The 22,454-nt window shown below is 41.9% G+C and overlaps 1 protein-coding gene across 2 annotated transcripts in view; it reads left to right on the top strand.

Moving 5' to 3' along the window:
* Nucleotides 1-22,454, top strand: part of gnao1a (guanine nucleotide binding protein (G protein), alpha activating activity polypeptide O, a) — a 90,943-nt gene that overhangs the window by 9,974 nt on the left and 58,515 nt on the right. For both annotated transcript variants that reach the window (XM_070831114.1, XM_070831113.1), the window contains exon 3: nt 9,979-10,120. In XM_070831114.1, coding sequence (XP_070687215.1) covers nt 9,979-10,120 — 142 coding nt within the window. The remainder of the gene's footprint in view (nt 1-9,978; nt 10,121-22,454) is intronic.

Raw genomic sequence — 22,454 nt, 5'->3', positions numbered from 1 at the left:
CATTGCTTCTTATTACATCGTACATGTGTTTTTATTATTCTGGTCACTCTGAAATCCAGAAAAAGCACTGGTATGATTCTTGATTCGAGTTTGTTATTCTATCAATACAGGAATAGATGGGAAGATCTAGAAGTAATCTTTATCTTTATTGTCTCCGACAAAATGTGGCTTCATTGATCATATTGAATGGAATATTGAAAAGTTATGGGATCACCAAAGTCAGTAGAACTCCCTGTCAAGGAACCATGAAAGTCTGAACCACATTTCGTGCCATGAGGTCCATGCAGTGGATATTGAGTCTCAGGATAAGTGAAAACTCTGACCTGGTGGTGGCGCAAGAGGAAGAATCAGAAGTCATTAGGATTCATTTCCCGGCACCACGGATATCTGAACCTCATTTCATGGTTATCCATCCAATAGCTGTAGAGATTTTTCAGTCTGAGTGGAGGACCGACTGCCCGAAACCACCATCCTTAGAACTACGGTGCCAGCATGGCCAATCAAAGGTTAGAATGAATTAGGTCAAACATGTAATTAATTCAAATGAATTGAATTTGAACAGTTGCTTACATAATGAATATTAAATTTTTTTTCCTCCACTTTCAAATGTTTTTCCAAATATCAAATAAGAAGCCTTACTTTACTTACTATGAAGACAAACGGCATTTTGCTGAGCCTCAGCCAGACCACAAACATCTGTCTCTGATCTGACATCTGTTGTGGAATTCAGGAAGGCCCCACTCATTTGTTTCCACTAGATGACTGCGCTTTTCTTGGTTTGAATCCCATAAAGTAAGTAAATCACAGTGACACCGGGGGAAGACATGAAAGCTGAATAATTGCATTTTGACCCTGTACAGTATCTGGGACGACCTGATAAAACCTGTGACCCCCCCTTCCCTCTGTCTCATTCCTTCCAACAGCCTGTCTGGAGGCTCCATCAATTTACCCATGACTCAGATTGCCTAGAACAGAGCACATGTTGACTTATACGGGTTATAATATTAATATTATCAGCTGCTACTGGAACAACTACTTCCCATAATTCTGCTCACAACTGTAAATGCAGAACAAGAGTCACTGTGTTTTCACTTTATTCTTGCCTACTTTTCAGTAATGCTAACAAGAAATCCCTACAGTGTACTTCTCTTTAATGGCTGTTAGTTTTTCTGCATTTTACATGTTTATATGTTCATTCATTTAAAGCGTACTGGCAACAGAGACCGCAAAATATGTGACAGACCAAACAGACCAAAGAAACTACCTGAGTGTACTAACACTTGCTAGCTAGAGGCTTTTCTTTATCTGAGAAGATAATGGTATTATTTTGACATTTCTGGAATCTGAGTGGTTTCCCCTAAAGCTTTCTTTCTGTATTGAACTGTTATCTTTTCCAAATGACCAGTTGAAGATGTCAAGATCCAACCCGAAATGTAAACACCTGACAGTGAAAGCACAGTGGTGTGATTGGATGAGCCACTGAGCCAATAGCACAGTCACAAAATGGCCTTGAATCTCTTTATCATGGTGACCAGCCAAGAAAAAATGCTGAGCAGAAGTTTACATTTTATTCACTTGCGATTACCAAACAGTGATTTCTGATGGGAGCATCTACATTTGAGTGATTGAGTGAAACTGTCTGGTTTTCCAGCCAGTGAGAAAGATTTTCACTATATTCAACATAGAAATAGTTATAGACAAACCCCACAAGTAATGACTGAATTACAAGGCTTTAGTGCAAGATTTTGGGCGTGACTTTTTGTGCAGCTGTTGTTACCTAACTGTTAATTAGGCAACAGCTATGACACTGCACTCTCTGCAACTGTCACACTGAGCTTTGCAAGGTGAGCACCTGCTTGCATGTGCTGTGTGTGTGTGTGTGTGCACGTGCACTTGTGTTTCCCTGTAGAAATCAGTCACTGGGGAGGGGGAAAGGGTGTGTGAACACTGTTTTTTAATTAATAGTTAATTGCAAATGGAAAGGGAGCGGAAGCAGGAGGTGAGGGGTAAAAAAGAAGAAATAATTAGGGAGTGGGGGGAGGAAGAGAAGATGGCAGTGAGTGGGAGAGACAGTCGGGGAACAAGTATGATGTTAGGTGGGAGAGAAAAGGCACAGGAATATAGGATGAAAGAGGACTTGGCAGAGGAGAGAGGCAGATAGAGATAACATGCGACAGTGAAACAGAGAGATAATGGCAGACAGATTTAATGAGGTCTTCCCAGATGTAATCCTGAACTGTAATTATTCTGCTCTCCTGTCGGCCTGGATTTATACGCGTGTGTGTGCAGCTCCTAACGTCCCTGCTGAACCAGTGTGAAGCAGACTGTGTCCCTTGGCGCAAGAGCTCTCCATCAGCACATGACCAAACCTGGAGCCGGGACACATTGTTAGACTGAAAAACCTTTCGAAGGTAGAAACTCCTCATCTTCAGTCACAGTGGAAATGTTGCAGCTCTCCAAGATACACTGGCTGTTAGCAGCTGCGATGTCAGTGAGATATGAGAAGGGGCTCAAGGGTCAAACACATAAGGTTTTTCTTCTCTTTATTTAAATTAGCAATCCAATGTTTCTGTAGTCACAAATGTGGGGCTAAATCTATTTTCTCCTCTTTAGATTGTTGTTAGACCTTTAAGTGGTTCACACAGGATCATTGTTGTTGTCATGTGTTTGGCAGATTCATCAACTCAGTCAATTATATTCAATTCTGTATCATTTTGTGCATACATTAATCATCCCTGAAGCCACTAGTAAGGAAGAAAAAAAAAAAAAGTGTTTTGGGGGAAAAAAGGCCAGGGCACAGAGGTGCATGTGTATGTGAGAGAGAGAGTATGTGTGCTTAGGTTGCTACTGCTTGACCTTAAGGTGAGATGGCAAGTGAGTGGAGCCAAATGACAGAGCAGCTGATGCCTCTGTGTGTGTGTGTGTGTGTGTGTGTGTGTGTGTGTGTGTGTGTGTGTGTGTGTGTGTGTGTGTGTGCGCGCGCTAGGGTGGGGGCAGTGGACATCTTTGGTTATTTATAGCTTCTTTTTTCTGATTATCTCCCTCTTCTTTCGTGCTCTCCTTCATACCCATTCTCACCCATCACATTTTTATCCCCTCTTCCTCCTTCACTCTTTGCCCTTGCTCTAACGCTTCCCTAACCACTTACAGACAAACACACAACGCAGAGAGTGTGTGTGTGTGTGTGAGTGACTGTGTCCAGCCGTGTTGACAGGAGTTGGTCAGCGTGCACTTTGTCGCGACTAAGAGCTCTGTCGACAAAGACCACAAAGTGAGTGGATGCACAGCACAGCGATAAAGAACCAATCGAACAGGTTCTCGTGTGTTTGTGTGTCAGGACAAACAGTGGTAGCTAGCAACAATGCAGAACAGAGATAAAGACCTAATTGCACAGTGAGGTTCGTAGGCTTTGTGTTTGTGTGTGTGCACGAGTAGGTGTGAGGATAAAAATATGAGTGTGGGGGATAATGGGAGACAGAATAGAGAGAGGCAGGCATGGTGTGTTTGATACTGTGTGTGTGTCTTACATGGACTACAAGGTCTTCTTTTAGTATTGTTGGCGGTTGTTTCTGTCTAGCAGTTTGTGTTATCGTAGTCAGAGGTACTGACCTTCTGTACTGCTGTGCATTATAATTAACTTACTATGTAGAGTGGCTGCCTTTAGATTAGATAACACGTAATGTCGCTGCTTTAAGCATCTGTCTGTCTGTCAGTCTGATGACAGGAGTCACCTTCACACAAAAGGCATCACTTCCACATTTTAGGGGAAGTGAGGACAGTCTACTTCACTTTTTTTTCAATGAATATGTTTATTCAAAAATGCCGTTTGGTTTTTGAAAACCACATATCAAAGAGCTGACAGTATGCTTTTGTCCTAAACTCTAGAAATACAGAGGCTCACACATGTGACGTCACACACATGATCCTGGGGGAGGTTTTTAAGGTGGGTTTGATTCACAGCCCACGGGGTGATGGTACTGAAGAGTGGGTGTCGTTACTTAATTGCCTGTAAGCCGGCCAATTGGCGTGTCTGATTTAGCTCGCAGGCTGATGCTAACATCTGCTGAGATGCACATAATTTCCCTCCACAGTGCATCTCTTAGAAGCAGTCGCATTGCTGAACAATCTTGACTTTGATTGCCTGACATTTAAAAAAAAAAAAAAAGATCTTCCACTGTGATCAGTGCTTCACTATCTTTTTCAGTTACTTAACCCATGAAATGTGAAGCATTGTGTGGTCCACACAAGTGTCTTTACACAAGTGACACTCAAACCAGACAGTGTGCACGCTAAATACGGCCAGTTGGTGGTTGTGCTGTCAATGGACAGTATTCTCCCACAATGCAGTGCACAAAGTAAATGGAGAAACTGTCACACAGGGCTTCTGTTACATAGGTCACACTTTGCAGTAGCAGCCTGCCGCTCCGTAATTATTGCTGTCGCTGCTTCGTATTTTTCTGAAATGCCATGAAGTTGCAATTACACACCTCTGCGAAGCTGCCGGTCTTCTGAACTCAACCAAACGGTTGTCTGCTCTCTCTCCATTATGATGAGCCACCGGACCAGTGGCTGGATGTCAGTCACTTGCGAAGTCATGATAACCAAGTTAACAACAGCGTGAGTGCAGCGATTTCTCCTGAAGCAGAGCAACTGACAGGGCAGAGGATAAGATGACGTTACTGGAGAAAGACAAAAAAGGTGGATTTAACTAGCCGACGTTAGGTTGAGATAGATTTTGCAGTTTGAAGAAACATTCGTGGTATATTCACCGATGGTCACTACTAACTGAAGTCATTTTCCTAACGTTATGTAAGGTTAACAAACTCAGTGAATCATGATACCGGCAAGGCAACGTATCATATTGTCAAGTGTCATTTTATTTCATATTTTTAAAATGCCTGATTATATTTACTGAAAAATAAACTTGCTGAAAAAACATTCCAAAATGAAAACATTGCAACTTTGCCAATTCTTGTTTGTAGATACACACACACACACACACACACAAAGAACTTCATTTGTTATTTAAAATTTATCAATTACAAGTTTTCAAAGTACCAAACATTTACACGCTTATTGCTTGCTTACTCACATCTGTCATTACACTTAACACCTGCTACTTGGCTTTCAAAATGGCAGCCACATAATGATATCATGGAACAATATCGTGGCTAAATTGCCCATATGTCTGTCTCTGTGCCCATCTGTGAGGCTCGGTGTGAAACTAAACTATGTTTCAGGTCACTGTGCAAATTGTGCCAAAGCTACGGGAAATTGCTCACATACACATTGAGACACACACACACACACACACACATCGTGCTCTCTCCTTGCTGACAGAAGGGCTTGAAGAGAGGGTAATGAGAAAAGGTCCTCATGCATGAAAGCTCACGTCAGCAGGCCAGCCAGCCTAACGCACACACCACACACACAGGCACAAGTCCTTGATACACCTCTCATAACACTTGCTACAACACAAATCTAAATCTTTTTTCCACGGTATTGCACACAGGTGTGATTATGATGCCACCTGAGAGCGGGTTGTTGTATATCATATGTCTTGGATATCACATTAGAATGATAGACTCCCGATGTACCGGGTTCTCTGGTTTCTGGAGCCCCCGGTTCTACTTTTTAGTTTCTTATTGATTCGGTGCTTCATGTAGCTGTGAAACACCCTTCACCCTCTCTCTTGGCATCTCGCGCTAAACACACCGTTTCCGCAGAGACTGCAGCATCCAATTAAGAGTTTGTCCTCGTTTCACCTCTCTGGTGCAAAGAAAGATGGAAATAAGAATTTCACAAAAAGTGTCTGGTTGGCAAGTCATTAAGACGGCGAGAGAGGAGAGTAAAGACTGAAAATCAGCCTCGCACACATGAAGCTACGAAAAAATAAATGGATCTCTGTTTTCTGCTGTGATGCAGAATATATATCCGTGAACGCCTGTGCTTCAGCTCTGCACGGTATGTAATTTTGTCAGACATGTTATCTGATAAGAATGAACCATTTATTCATCCAAGTGCCTGTGTATAGATCTGTGCTTTGGCCCTCTGTGTGAAAGTCACCGATGTAAACAGAAGCCTGGTGTATTTATATGGGACTGGCAGGCGGCCTGATTGATCTGAAACATTACACTCTCCGGGACCGCACTGTCCCCAAGACCACAAACACACACACTCGCACAACATAAACATGCTCACACACACACGTCTGCCTGCATACAGATGTATAGTGCCACGTGTTTGTCAAATGTCCAGACACACACTGCTGAGGTGTTTTTTGAGACAGTACTCTGTGTGTGTGTGTGTGTGTGTGTGTGTGTGTGTGTGTGTGTGTGTGTGTGTGTGTGTGTGTGTGTGTGTGTGTGTGTGTGTGTGTGTGTGTGTGTGTGTCAGAAAATGTCAGATGAAATCTCACTGAACTATCTGAGAATTTTTCACTGACTACATGAACGTCACTTTTCATATATATATACACACACACAGATCCAGTGATATACTGTATATACACAGTACTGTGCAAAGATTTTAGGCAGGTGTGAAGAAATGCTGCAACAATGCTTTAAAAATGTAAAATTAAATTTTTATCAATTTACAAAATGTAAAGTGAGCGAACAGAAGAAAAATCTAAATCAAATCAGTATTTGGTGTGACCACTTCTTGCCTTCTACACAGCATCAGTTCTTCCAGGTGCACTCAGCAGGTAGGTTCTTCCAAACATAGGGTTAGGGTTAGAGAACTAACCACAGATCTTCTGTGGATGTCGGCTGCCTCAGATCCTTCTGTCTCTTCATGTAAAGACAGACAGACTGGATGATGTTGAGATCGGGGCGCTGTGGGGGCCACACCATCACCTCCAGGACTCCTTGTTCCTCTTTATGCTGAAGATAGTTCCTAATGACATTGACCGTGTTTGGGGTCGTTGTCCTGCTGCAGAATACATTTGGGGCCAATCAGAAGCCTCCCTGATGGTAATGCATGATGGATAAGTGCAGCCTTAAACTTGCAGGGAACCTCCACCAGCTTCACTGTTGCCTGCAGACACTCATTATTTTACTGCTCTCCAGCCCTTCAGCGAACAAACTGCTACAGCCACATATTTCAAATTCAGTCCAGAGCACCTGCTGCCATTTTCCTGCACCCCAGTTCCCAACGTTTTTGTGCATGGTTGAGTTGCTTGGACATGTTTCCACATCAGAGGTTTGGCTTTTTGGCTGCAATTCTTCCATGAAGACCACTTCAGGCCAGACTTCTCTGGAGAGTAGGTGGGTGTACCTGGGTCCCACTGGTTTCTGCTGGTTCTGAACTGATGGTACTGCTGTATGTCTTCCGATTTCTAAGGGAAGTCGGCATAATGTGTCTTTCATCTGCTGCACTAAGCTTTCTTGGCCAACCTGCATCTACGGTCCTCAGCATTGCCCGTTTGTTTTTGCTCCTTCAAAAGAGCTTGAACAGCCCATCTTGAAACCCCAGTCTGCTTTGAAATCTTTGCCTGGGAGAGACCTTGCTGATGCAGTATAAGTACCTTGTGTCTTGTTGCTGTGCGCAGTCTTGCCATGGTGTGAAACTGTCCTCCACAACCTCACCTTGGTAGCAGAGTTTGGCTGTTCCGCACCCAGTTTTAAGCCTCCTACTCAGCTGTTTCTGATTCAGTTAATGACTGTGTTTCAGCCTACATATAAAATTGATAATCATTAGCACCTGTTCGGTATAATTCGTTAATTATTTGCCTGAGTTTGATCCTACAAAGTCTCTGACTTTGTGCAGGTCTACCTAGAAGAATTTATGCTTTTTTGAGGGCAAAGGGTGGTCACACCCTTATTTTTTAAAGCATTCTTACTTTACAGCATTTCTTCACACCCACCTAAGACTTTGGCAAAGACATTTTGGTCTCCATTTTTTGTTTACATGGTGAGTTTTCTTTCAAGATTATTTCAGTTGTTTTTTAAAGCATATGTCACACACAGTCAGTGATGATTTTGTGTAACGCTGTATGGTGGCCTACTGGCGGAGAAGCCAATACAAGTCTTACAGACCAACTACAGGTCTTTAGCATTACTACAACATATGTGGAAAGTTGTATAAAGCCTCTTGCAAGCTGAATGAAGGCTGATAAATTGCCTCAAGTGATGTACCTTGAGTCAGCTTTGGTTGGGTCTGACAGCTAGTTTGAAAGTGAAAGTGAATTTGGGGCTGTGGAGTAAGAAAGAAGTGAGCTTACCCAGACATCTATAGCCCACTCTTCATCTCTGCTTAACTCTAGAGGCTTGAGGCTACATTAGCTGCTATTAGCATATCACAACCACATTGCGTTGGTCAAGTTGCATTGTGGGTAATGCAGGGCTTTGACATGGAAGAAAATTGCATGGAATAAAATAAATGTCGAACTATTCCTTTATTCATCTACGCTGCATCACACTGCATTACCACTACAACAGTATCCTACAAGTATTTCTTGAGAGATGCTGCTGTAGTGGTATGTCTCCATGCTTCTAATCCAATTTGTAAAAAGAAAACTACTTTTTAAAGAAGAGCAAGTGTAGATTTTCCAAGCAGTTGCTCCTTTGTTCAGCAGTACTGCTCACATGGGTCAGCTACAGGTCAGATTAGTCCGATTTCTACTGGGGTGTTTTATTCAAGCGAACAAAGCTATATTTTTTGCATGTGTGGAGAGTTGTGAGGCTGTATCTTATTCCATATGTGCGCACACAAATCTGAGTGGGCACATATGGAATAAGAAAATGTTCACAGCAATTTGCTTTGTTGTTTTTTTAAAAACACAAGGTCAAAAGGTTTGTTACATTAGACATTATGTATAATTTAATATAACTTATTACTGCAAAATACTTTATTATAGTTGCAAGTTGTTGGTCTTAGGATGATCCATTTGCTTCCTCTGAGATCCTTTACCCGCATCAAATGTTATTTTTTAAGGATTTTGAATTTATGGTAAGTAAGGCAGGGTGTCAAATATGGTTCTTTTTATGGTCCAAACTGAAGAGCTGTGACCACGATAGCATTAAGTCAGACAGTATGCTTTTTTTCAAGCTGTAAACTAGGCTGGCTGTGTAGCCTACATGAGGCAGGCAGCCGGTTAAAACAGTACATCCCCTCATCATAGAGATTAGTGGGTGGTGCACCCATGTGTAATCTGCATGGTTTGTCAGGAGGCTAGAGCCACAATAAATGGCTTTTATACAGGAGGACAGGACTGGACAAATGTACTGTAAGCTGTCAAAGATGGGTGAAGTTGTTTGAAGATGTGTTTCAGGAAGTTTTGATCCTCAGTCCTTTTGTTGGCGAGGTCCTGTTCACTGTGATTCATCTGTATGTGGGGATGTTGTCTCTCTGAATTGCCTCACAGTGTTGCCCCAACCTGTATCTGTCTGTGCGTATCAGGCACCTGTTTTCTGGTGTGCTGTCTGTTGTCCTTGGCTGTCTGTCCCTCTCTGTTAGACTCTGTCTGATTCGTCCATCCTTACAGTCTCTCCTCCTGTCAGGCCTCCTGCCTGGCTAACTGTCTAACTGTCTCTGAGTCTGTCTTTCTGTCCTCGTGTTAGCTGCAGTGAAAGACATCATGACATTTAAAACAGCAGGATGGGCTGCTGCTAGGACTGTGTGCCTAAATGTCAGCTTAGCCTACTGCCCCCCGCCTCTCCCTCTGTCTTTTGTGCTTTTGCTGTAACCCTCCTTCAACGTCCTGTGTTTCTCTATAACCCCTCACCCCCATTCTTTTCCTCCCCTATCATATTTGCCAGGAGCACATCCACTGCAGTGGAAACCTCTGATGTCCACATGAACTTTAACTGTACGTTTTTCGTAGCGTACATATACATCTTTAAATATGGCTGTCAATCGATCCAACCATTTTTTTTTAGTGTGTACTGATTGTGTACGTCTATGTAAGAAGTATGTAAAGGGCCAATGCCAAACCTACTTGGCCCATTGACTAATGCGTGTCCGTTTGTGTGTGTTTAGGATCATCCATGAGGACGGTTTCTCTGGCGACGACGTAAAGCAGTACAAGCCTGTCGTTTACAGCAACACCATCCAATCTCTGGCTGCCATCGTGCGTGCCATGGATACACTGGGCCTGGAGTACGGAGACAAAGAGCGGAAGGTCAGCACTCCCATCTCACACGCACACACGCACATATCCCCAAATATATAGTTTATGATGACTTACACTTACACTGAACTGTAGCACGAACACAAGACCATCACAGATGGAAATGTCTCAAGATTGTTTATTTTCTCAAGTCCCAAGCTGTGAACAGAATACGGCTAAAAGAAGATGTCAATCAACATGAACCACTGAGCTAATGAGCTTTCAGTCCTAAATGCAGCAAGTAGTCACTGGATGAAGAACTGCTGAACAGGAGTTCTTTGAGAGGGCACTGTGTGCCTTATGTAGAGTTACTGTCTTTCAGCTATAGCACTGGGAGTCCAGCTCTTTTATCGAACCTGATAAAGTATCTCTGAGCAAGACAGTGAACTGCACCAGCTACAGATAGTTGTTCCAACCTTTTGGGGAAAAAACATGTCAGGGATTGACAGAGTATGACATTATTTTGATTGGCTCACTAAAAGCAAAGTGAATCTGTCAGGGTCAAAACCCTGTGCACAGTGACTGTGTGTGTGTGTTAAGCATGCAGCGTACTGTAAGGAGAAGGTGGTAATGTCACAGCCTCATACAGCTAGCTTCACAACAGTAATTTGTTTTGGAGAGGACGGTGAGAGATCCTCACAGCATTAGCATTTTCCACCCACACTGATAAAGAAGAGTACAGACTGCTATTTATGCACCAGAAGTTGAAATATTCTTGCTTACCACAAGTAGCACTCATTTTCTGTCAGGTGGTTCCAGTAACTTGCTACTGGATTTGATTTCAAAATCAAAACACCCTCAGGAGCAGCAGTATAGCATGTGGTCAACATGCCAAAGGCCTCCAGGCAGCGCATAAGCCAAGCACTATTACAGATTCCAGTTAAGAGTGAATGCACACCTTCCCCACACAGTTTGCAATGTATACAATTTTGTCTGGTCAAACATGAATATTCAGCAGTGTGCAGCTGCGTCTGTTTGAGCAGCACAGCACATATTATGCTGTCAGCTGGAGGTGGATGAGCAGAGGTGAAATCTCAGCTCGGCTGTGTTTCCTTGTTTCTGTATCATCCATAACAAGTGCTCTCGCCATAATTTTTCAGGCAGAAACTACAATCCATGGCAGCAACAGCAACATGTTGCTCAAATGCAGATGTCTTATGGAGCGTTGTGTGTGTGTGAATCTAAGTTGGGATAGTAGAAGAAATACAAAGTGTTTTGAAGAGAAACAGAATCAGAAAAGAAACATATATGTTCCTTATGATGTGATGATGACATATTTTCTCTTTGACTTTGTTATTGAATGTCATCTCCTCACCCCCCTGGGTCTATTTATTTATCAAACTGGCTAATGGGAAAGGCTGCCAGCTAACCCTGTCATGCCCGTGCTAGAAGTTCCATCGTGCCAATCAATGTTAGTCCTGCTTCTAAGTCCTCTAAATCCTAGCGCACACAAGTTATATATGATACTCTAATTGAGGATTACGAGTCTAATCCCACAGAAGAGCATCAGTTCCATCTCAACACAGAGCAATGTGAGGAGGTTAATTATGTATGTAAGTACCAAAAAGAGACAGTATTGCGTTATACTAACCTCTCCTGACCCATGACTCGGTTTTAGGTCCCCAAAGTCTCATAATTCAGCCCATCAGAGTTGCCATGGTAGTTATACCTTTGAACCAGTGTGTCGAGTGGAGGAAGGTCCAAATGGATTACAGTGTTTCCCGCCTGGAATTTATGAGGACGGCCCACTTGTACAGCGCTGTAGATTAGCTGAGAAGTTTGGAACTGTGCTTTCAAATACAATCGCACTTAACGTCTCTAATTGAATATATGCAGTACATCAGGTACAAGCTCACATGTCTGCTCTTCAATGCGATGCTGTTGAATGCCGTAGCCTTCCAGCATCACATGACAACTCCCCCCCTCCCTGTGGGAATAACTGGATCATGTACAACAGATGATGTATTTATATGTAAGATATATAACACTTATTTATTTTATTTCTAGCAATAGGAGTCTTCAGTGTCTAAGACTCCTCTTCATCTTCAGTGATTTAAGAAACTAAGACAGCAACAATTTAATGCTGCTGTTCTTGACGTTACACTGAAGGAAACTGTTCAGGTCAAAGTTCCCCTGAATCTAAATATGCTGTATACTCGACAGTGTTAGTGATGTTGTTGACAGTGATGTGTTGTTGATATTGATGATGAGGATTAATAGCGTAATAATTGTGATGATGATGATGATGATGAAAATGACTAATAATGCCTTAGCGAACGCAGCTTTGACTTTATTGCCTGTAGATGGCTCTGTTTGGCCCCTGACACACCCTGCTGGAGGTCACAGGTTTGTCTTCGGTAGCAAGTTTTTCTAGAATATTAGAGTGAAAGAGGCTCCTGACCTCTCTTCTCCTGCACTTTTCTCTCTATCACACACACACCCACACTAACAGACACGTGTCATTGGCCTTAACCTTATCCAAAGGCAAAGTATATTTTTAATCACAATGAAGCTATTGATACTCAGAGCAGAGAGCTGAAATAACAATACACCTATTGATTAGGATATGATATCTGTGTGTGTGCTTGTGCGTGGTGTGTGTGTGTGCGCATGTTTGTGTGTTTTAATATATCTTGGGTATTGCATTTCTAGTCAGAGGTGAAGGGAAGGGCCTGAGGCATAACGGATTATTGTTGCCAATCATTTAAAGAAAAAGGCATGGCGTGTGTGTGTGTGTGTGTGCACGTGTGTGTGTGTGTGTGTGTCCCCTCCTCATCCATGCATGCCTGCATCTCTCTGTTCTGATGGCAGCAGCATAAGCAACTGATGGGAGCGGCCCACGCTGAGATGAGGCAGTGGATCTGACTGTGTCGAGGACATACGATTAAATAACTTGACAGGATTAGAACAGGATAAAGTAAGGAAAGAATTAATTTAACCACAATTGGACTACACAGGTTGTTTCATTGGCTTCCTTATTACTACACCAAGATTGATAGTTGAATGAATGGAGCAGTTATTCACATAATTCATTTCATATTTACAGTTTTCTAGATTATATGATATAGTTTAGTCTATGTTAATATAATGTTTAATTCAACTGTTTTTAACATAATGTAGAAATAATTCAGTCTCAGATAATCTGGGCTACACACTGCCAGTCTAATATAGACAAAATGTAAGCAAATATATGAGAATGGTTCTTTTCTTAAAATTTAATTTATTACTTTTTATTTTCCTCATAGGAGATGGTGATATTTTTACTTGGTACATATTGATAAGAGGAAATATGCTGGTTATATAATAATTATATAATTTATCATATTATATATTCTAATGGTATTCTGCCCGGCTTGTTCTGGAAACATATTGATGTAGGAAGATTACAGCATTAAAGTGTCAAAATCTTACCGCCTGGACTACAGCTTTCCCACAAATCACACATTTCTGCGATATGGTAAACCTACAAATGCAGCAGAGGCTGTGCCAGTGTTAAAGGAGGTGCTTTTTAATTTATTTTCTCACAAATGATTTCACATTTTCTGTAGTTGTTATTTATATCAGGTAATGAATCTGAATATGTTTCAAGACCAAGCAAAGGGGTGAAGGATGAAAGAAGGGCATCAAGGGACAATGAAAGAAAGCGTAAAAGAAGAGAGACACGGTGTAGTTGATGTGAAAGCCCAAACCATGAGAGGGAAAGAGGAAGGAAAGGAGATTATTTAGGAGAGAATAGAGACAATGTGACAGCGGACAAGAAACAGAGAGAGAGAGCTGACTGAGCCGTGTTTAAACTACACTCTACACCCGACTTCCCCTCAAAGTAACCAGAGGACTTGGAGGTGCTCACGTCTGTAGAGGATGAGGAGTACAGCTCCACAGGGGGACACCTATTCACCCATCAGCTGCCTTTATGCTGAAAAATGTGTGTTTTTCTTTAAGTTAAGCCGTACTTGTCTTCTGTCTTCATGTCCCTCCCTCACCCTTTGTCTCTCGTATAATACAATGTATCATAGGCACAAATATTCAACTCCACCTGTCCCCCCCCCTTTTTTTTCCTTTTTGCGCTCTCACCTCATCCTCTTATAACAACCCACCCCCCCCCTCATCTGTTTCCCTCGGCCTTGGTTAGTTGCTGTGGCAACTCAGTGTTTTGCCTTGCTCTCAACACATTCCGCAAGCCCATGTCCAAGGGCGGAGTGACACATACACTTACACACACACATACACATAACACACACACTCACACAATGATAGCGGGCTTGAAATAGACTGCGTGTTGTCACTGCTCTATGAATCTTCAAGCAGTTTTCACTCAGGTTTCAAAGAAGCTGCTGCTACCATGGAAATTTTGAATATCTCTTAAAACCTCTACAGGTATTTGGCCCCAATAGAAACCTAAATCAGCATTTGGTTTTTCTCTCTCGTTTTGGTCAGATTCTGAGAGACTTTCATTAAGTACCAATTGACCAGTAGTGCTATTGTTAGAATAGCGATTGCCTAATAGCTTGACAACTGTAACTGTCAAATTTTGGGTTTCTTAGCATGTTTAAGCCGTGAGCAAGGAGCTGCAGTAAGAGTGATACTCGGCATATAAAGAGGTTGGATGGTAGTTTCTTTTTTAGCCTCTCCAAACCAAAAATACAAGAGAGAAAGTGTAAAGAATAGATTCAACAGTGTGTTTCTCTGCCGGATTGTAAGCTGCTAATGTTAGCATGTCCAGCTAAATCTCGAACTGCCTCTGTAGTAACCTAACCCGGCGTTACTTACAAGGGTGGGGGTTACAAGTTGTGGTACAAACAGGACACCTTGCCAACAGCGCCCCGCCCAGGGGATACGAAGCAGGGTGTCTGGGGCTCCTCTCCCATGCGATTTTGAGTGTCAGACACTTAATTTCCTGCGTTCTGATTAATTTTTATACACCAATTTTTAAGTGCTCTGGTACTATCAACTTGAATGTGAAACAAAGAATCAATAAGAGGAAATAAAGAGTCAATAAGAGTATAGCACAGCTGCATCAATTATATTAAGATCAGATCATAGACATTTGAAAGAAGCAAGAATCCACTGAAACTCAGAAATAGCAAATGGCATAAACCACTGACTATACAGTGGATGACTGAAAGTAAAAAAGTTTTAAAAAATGAATTTATTTCTGGCTATATTTTCAAAAAAATATAAAGCCTATATATAGCCATACACATACTCATGAGGAGAAGAACTGTAAACATAGTCCGACCTAATAACAGTACAGTTCTGGCTCCTGTCTCCTGCCGAACATTGCTTGAAATATGGCACCTGCAGACTGACCCACTCACGATCCGTCTGCCACTCACATCTTCATTTGGACAACCTCATTTTGTTAAGGGAGGATTTTTAAGAAAATCATGCATATGAGTTTCCATAAGCAGGGCCACAGTGATGCTATGTGATGGACAACTTGCCTGTAATTCTGATCTAATACTTGTGAGACTCTTTTGGTTTTATCTTTTCCCATCATTTTATTATTTCTCCTATTGGGTGCCTGTCTCAGATGCTACACTGTCAGAGTCTAGGCTAACATTAGCAGTTCTGTCCTGCCCTGTTGAATTGCAAAGCTTGTTATCTGAGATAGTGTGACGCTCACCAAACACACTGGTCAGTGTCATCCTGAAAGTCTGTACTCTTGTAACATTAATAGTGAAACCTACTTGCTGAAAATAGTAAAAACAGTAAAGCATCAATCTAACCTCTGACTTCCAAGCCAAGTTAAGCAGCTAAACACGTTTATGGTAAAATGAAATAATAGTCTGATCTTACATTTTCTAATGATACAAGGACCACTGTAACGAGCTGTAACTGTAGCGCTAATCTTCAATGCTGTTTGTGTGTTTCTTCTACATCCTACTGTTTTGCCATCTTAAATCTCAGTCTTGTAGCACAATATTATCCCCTAAGACCACATTTAAGAACCCTTTTTTTTTAACAAGATTATTATTTAAAATGAGTCCGCTAGAGACAGTGTCCTAAACCAATTCATGACGTTAATGCTAGCATAATCAGCGAGCTAATACCAGTACTGTATACTGACAATATATCGGCATACAGCCGTCATACAGAACTGCAATTTAATCTTTAGTACTGACTCTGAATGGCATCAGTGGATCTTAAAAGTGAGCCAGGAGCAATAGCCAGGCCTGGTGTCTTCTCTTTTAGCCCGATTTCTTTGTTTGTTTCTCTTTTTTTCTTTGAGTGTGTGCCAGTGTGTACATTACTGATGCACTGGCCTTGGGCTCCATTTTGTATACACTAATTGCTTCATTGCATCCGCACAATTCTCTGTGTGAAAATTCACCAGTCTTACATTATGTTTGCGCATGCATGCTCAACCTTATTTGTTCAATGTCGGTAGACCTGCTTGTGAAGATAAATGAAGTCAGAGGCTGAATGGCGCCTGTGGTAGATACACACACACACACACACACACACACACACACACACACACACACACAGACACACGCATACACATTGACACACACACACAGACACACGCATACACATTGACACACACACACATTGACACAGACTGTATAGATCATCAGAACCTGGTGATGGATACATCTCAGTTCAAGAGATTATTTTGTTGAAGTTTAAAAAAAAAACAAAAACAAAACTCATCTCTCTAAATAACAAAGACAGAGGAGATGGGAGATAAAGTGTTTTCAGCATAACTTTCAACCCTTTTATAGTTGGACTGATCCATACCCTTTATCTCGCTCATCATTACAGCTGTTACTGTGGCTTCTAGTAGAAACATAGAAAGACTGATGAAGAGAAGGACATTTCGAACACAGCTGCTAGTCTGCTGCAGCTCGTACGTGGACACACATACACAACCGACATCAGAAAAACACTTTGTGTCTCAATGGACTCTTAAAGGGAGAGAGGGGAGGAAGACGAGAGGGAAATGAACTGAATAGATGGGTGAGATGGAGAGGGAGAGAGAGAGAGAGGGAGCTAGCAGACAGGTTACTGCCTGTTGTTGTGGAAACCAGCTAGTTATCCTCATGGGTTAGTGTGTGTGTTTGTCTGCGCGCGCGTGTGTGTGTGTGTGTGTGTGGGTATGTGAACAACGCCCCTCTGATGATAATGTTCCCTCTGCTCGTTAAAGACTTAAACAACCTGCACATGGGCACCTTTAAGGGTAGTTTAAAGTGAAGGTAAGTACGACAGGCCTCCTGTAGAGCTGCCTTTACTTGTTTAGCCTTTTTAAAGCACAGTGTATCCTTAAACAAGGTCACCTCACCATAATCCATAACTATTTTTATTTTGCTGAAAATGCTATAGAAGTACTTGCAGTCAGAAATTGCAGTCTAAGTAAATACATTAACTATGCAATATCATTTTGGTTACAGAGCAGCAGGGTCCCTCAAAGGTTTTGTCTGCACATTGTTGAACACAAACATTTAGCATCTGCATCAGAGCGCTGCTGCAACAAACATTAATTTGTAGAACTTAAACTGTCTGGTGATATTTTGTGTTTTTCTTGGTCTCATTAAATCCTGAAAAGATAAAAAATCAACAATGCAATGATTCTACTAACAAGTGAGTGTATTAATCTGCAGCTGACACTAGTCCCCAACAAATGCTCTATTTAATCCTGTTTGAGTACCACTTACTAAAAACTATGGCATCCAGCTGTTCTAGTTAGTTAGCCTTTTTAAAAATTCAAGTGTATATTTGTGAGTGTTTTTTGAAAATGTGTGTCTTTAGCAGGAATCAATGGTCTTGGAGCTAAAAGGCTGGTTAGCTATAGCTATAGAATAAACTACAGAATATCTCCAGCCTCATCCTTTAAAATGCTTTTGCGGATGCTGACAGTTGCTGCACAATATTGAATATTGGCTTTCGTTTATCTTCGTAGAACTATAAACCCTGTGGTTTGTATAAATTCATTTTTGGTTCAATTTGGAACCAATCTAGTAACTACTTCATGATGCAGTGCTGCAACCCAATGTTGCATCACTGATTTAATGGTTGTGGCTTGTGTCTGCTGATTGAGCTGGTGGGCAAAATATTCTTTCTGAGCAATAAACTTAATGTAGTTTTTTTTTTTTTTAATTATAGGAGGTTAGTGGCTAGTGAAGTTGTTGTTTACAGCCAAACAAACAAAAAAGAAGATATAAATGGAACTTTACAGTGCTATAATTTACCCCAGAACCAGTCATTTTTCCTAATTTGCTGCCCTGTTTTGGACTGACCCGAAAAATCAGTTTGACCTATTTTTTGTTCCCTAGTACACAGCTTGAGAAACACTTTTTAGTTTAGTGTGTGTGCGTGTGTGTGTGTGTGTGTGCACTCAAACCTGTGACACACCTAAGGTTATTGATCAGAATTTGAAGCTTTGAGTCGGTGTATGTGTGTGATTATAGGTTCCCTCCAGCCAGGTTAAGAAGGTCATTGTATGGACAGAGCCTTCACCACACACTCGCATCCAGATGATTGAAGTTTTTTGTGTGTGTCTGTGTGTTGTTGAGAGCCAGCGTGTGTGTGTGTTTGAAGTGTGTGAGTCTGCTACCTTCCTGCAGTGCTGAGCTCCCTTTGATTTTTGTTCCCTCCCTCTCTCTCGCTCTCCTCCCTCCCTTCCTTCTCTTTTGTTATTTTCAGCATCCTCCCTTTGTCTCTCCCCTCCTCACATCCTCTCTCCTTTATCCCTCCCTTCTCCTTTTCTCATTTTCTTTCTTCTCTGCATGCCTCCTCATCACTTTCTACCTCATATCATTTCACCTCTGCTTTTCTCATCCTTCCTCTACTTCTCAATCACAATCCTCCTCTCTCCTTTTTCCTATTCCTTTTTATCTCTTCTCATCATCTTTCCTTCCCTCTTTGCCTTCTTGCATTTAATCCTGTCACACCCTGTTTCCTACATTCTTGCGCTCATCGATCCACTCTGTTCATCCACTCAAATCCACTAGATCAATAATCTATGCTCTGTGTAAAGCATCTGATTGGCTAGTTCACTAGCCAGTGATGAGAGGTCATTAGTCTGTGGGTTACTGCAGCTGGCTAATGAACACACACACACACGCACACGCACACTCTCTTTCTCTGTAGATTTTAGGCCAGCTGTGTGTGGATGTGTGTGTGTAGAATGTGTGAGTGTATACCGAGATACTGAGCGGGAGACAGAGAGATAAATATAGTAAACCAGAGAGAGGAAGAACAGAGAGAAAAGAGTCTGCCTCATGAAAGTGAGATTGTCACAGCAGAGAAATGAACCGTATCCTAGCAACAGAAAGGACCATGATCCCATACCTGAGATTTGGAGAGTGTGTTTTTTTTTTCTCTCTTTCTTTCTTTCCATGTAGGGTTAAATTTTTGAGATATTGTAGTGTATCCTCTATTATTTATACAGTAGATGTGCAGTTGACACCGTTTGTCAGGACTCTGTATGATGCTGTAGAAGAACCAGTCTCTTATCCACAAATACTCAGTGAAGTACCCTGCATGGATCCTGGAAGCGGCCCAGTACAGAGACAGTATCCCACTGTTGGCCGCACTGAAGCATCATCGCATGGTTCAGTGGCTTGTTCCACTGTCACCTTTCGGTTTGAATCTGAGGACCAGCTGGGACCTTCCTGTGTACAGTTGGCTCATCCTCCCTGCTCTCCCACAGTCCAAAGACATGCAGGTTTGGTGGATTGGCCGCTCTAAATTGCCTGTAGGTGTGAATTTGTGTATGAACGTGTCTGTCTGTGTGTGCCAGCCCCTGTGATAGATTGGCAACAAATGCATCCTGGGATAAGTTCCAGAGTCCTGCGACCTTGAACAGGCTAAGCGGTTTAGAAAATGGATGGATGCCTGACTCAGTAACATCTCAGTGATACTTAGCGAGGAGGAAACAAGCATTGTACATTTCCCCAAGAGTGTGTGTGTCATCACAGTGTTAGATTAGGGGACCTGTGGATCACTTCATTTTAGACACAGTGTTAGGGCAGCAACTAAATATTTTTTCAGTAAATATTATCCTCCTGCATTTTCTATGAAATGTCAAAAAATAGTGAAAATAGCCATCATACTTTCTATACGGCTTGTTTGTAGCCATGGTGATCGTATTGCTGTAGCAATATTACGTCGGTTCCTCCATCACTTTGTCTAGACTTATTGTTTTATAGATTACATTGACATTTTGTAGACATTCATTATTCTCAGAGGATTGATTCATATGACATAATTTAAGTTTTCCTCTAGCGCCACAATGAGGTTCATATTTTGTTTTAGTGAAATGTCTCAAGTACAGTTGGATGAATTGTTAGTAAATTAGATGCAGCGATCCACGTTCCCCACAGAATGAACTGTGAAAACTTTACTGGTCCCTTAACTTTTCATCCAGCACCATCATCAGATCACAGTTTTATTATAAAAATACCTGGAAAACTACTGATAGTCCCATCAGCCTTTTGTGATAATTAGCAAATCATAGCATGCCAACACACTTGCGAATATGGTGAACATTGTACCACCCTTTAGCATCACCGTGTTGGTGTCATTGTGAGCATGTTAGAATACTGCATTTAACTCATTGACAGCCTCACTGTGCTGCTAGCCTGGCTTACTGCCGGAGCAATGCAGTTGGTGTTGCAGGGTTTGGAAGGTTAGGCTATATATATTTATTCTGAATGAATTACCCAGATTGTTCTAAATAGAGGATCATGGATACTCATTGATTTGATTGATTTATTTTATTGTGCAATGCAAAAACACCCACAAGGTTGCTCTGCTGCGTCGTGTCGCCTCTGGTACAATGAGGTGTTTACTTTAATCACTTTTAAACAGATTGTATTTGTGTTCACGGTTCTATGTAGTTTTTACCTGTTGTGGGGGGTGGGGGGGGGGGGGGGGGGGGGCTATTTAGAGACAAAAGTAGACCCGTCGCTTAAAAAGAGAGATGAACAGTGTGATGCCTGCTCAGGTGCACGCAGCTTCTGTGCTCTTCAATTTTGGTTGATTATAATGGACGTTCCTTGGACGTTTTGCCTACAAGTGTTGTTTGATCAACTGTACACAAAGATATTTAGTATTTGGTGTTACATATGGAGAAGATAGTGTCAAATAGGCACTGTGAAGTAAATCTGGACAACAACTAGAAAACCTTATTGTCAGTTAAGTATTTGATTAATCTACTAAATCAGCTTTACACACTGTATCTGTATAAGAGATACTCTCATTGAAGTTGGCAGGGCATTTAGGATGTGAGACAGTGTCCGAGTGATGACGAGAGCTTTCAGAGACTGTGTTTAAGACAGAATGATGCTTTTTATTTCTGCTGTTATCAGCCATGTAGGGCATGATAAATTGTGATTAAAGTAAGAAAAAACACATGGTGTGTGTGTGTGTGTGTGCAACCTGCTCAGTGTATATTTGACTCCACTTAGCTACAGCCTCTCATTCTATTGCCTTCTTGTCTTCCCAGCGTGTCTGTGAACAAACTGTGCCTTTTAGATGGAGTAAAGCCTGCAAAACACGTCAGAGTGCATAACATCAGAAAGGCCGAGAGTAGGGCCTTTAGGGGAGGCAACATACACGCAATCGCATCCACACACAACTAGTGCTCCACCAGAGCTCCATAAATCTCCCTGCAGCCCTGTAAAACCGCACACACACACACACACACACACACACACACTTAATACAGCCACTCTCTCGCTTACCTCCTCACTGTGTTTGCCAGACTGGTGCTTCCAGCATCATTTGACAGGCACATGGACCTGTCTCGCAACACGAGCCGCCACAACACCGAGCCGCTAAGAACAGGACCATGATTCCTTGCTCCTGTCGCCTCCAGTTACAGGGGCCGCCAATCACCAGTGTTGGTTTGCCAAGCAATGCCTTCAGAGAAAAACCTCACGCACAAATATAAACGCACACATGCACAGATTCAAGAGACTTTATGAAATCAGTGAAAACGTTGCATGCCCATAAGCTGACTTCTGAGTGACTCGAGGGCAGTTTTAGTCAGCAGAAACAACGGAGACTGAGAGCATGGCTTGTTTCTACAAAATGCTAGGGCAAAGAAAGAATTGAGTGCCAGGCATATTTTAAAGCTTAAAGCCTTGCTTTAGATGAAAGAAGTAGTGTTGGAAAACGAGTGTAGAATGCATCAATTTGTGCAGTAGGCTGCTGTTCCTTCCCTCCAGCCCTTTAAAAACAGAACACAATATGATAGTTCAGTTGAAGTAAATGGTTTTATTTCAGTAAGTCAATTAGATAGGCTTGTGATCAGTCAGTCATGAAGGCAACTGGCATTTATGTGTGTGTGTGCGCTTGTGTGTGAGTCCAGCAGTTTTCTCAGGGGTTGTGTGTAAGT

Source organism: Pempheris klunzingeri, chromosome 5, assembly GCF_042242105.1.
Source record: "Pempheris klunzingeri isolate RE-2024b chromosome 5, fPemKlu1.hap1, whole genome shotgun sequence".
In the NCBI taxonomy this organism is placed as follows: domain Eukaryota; kingdom Metazoa; phylum Chordata; class Actinopteri; order Acropomatiformes; family Pempheridae; genus Pempheris; species Pempheris klunzingeri.
This window is presented reverse-complemented; position numbering and strand designations above follow the sequence as displayed.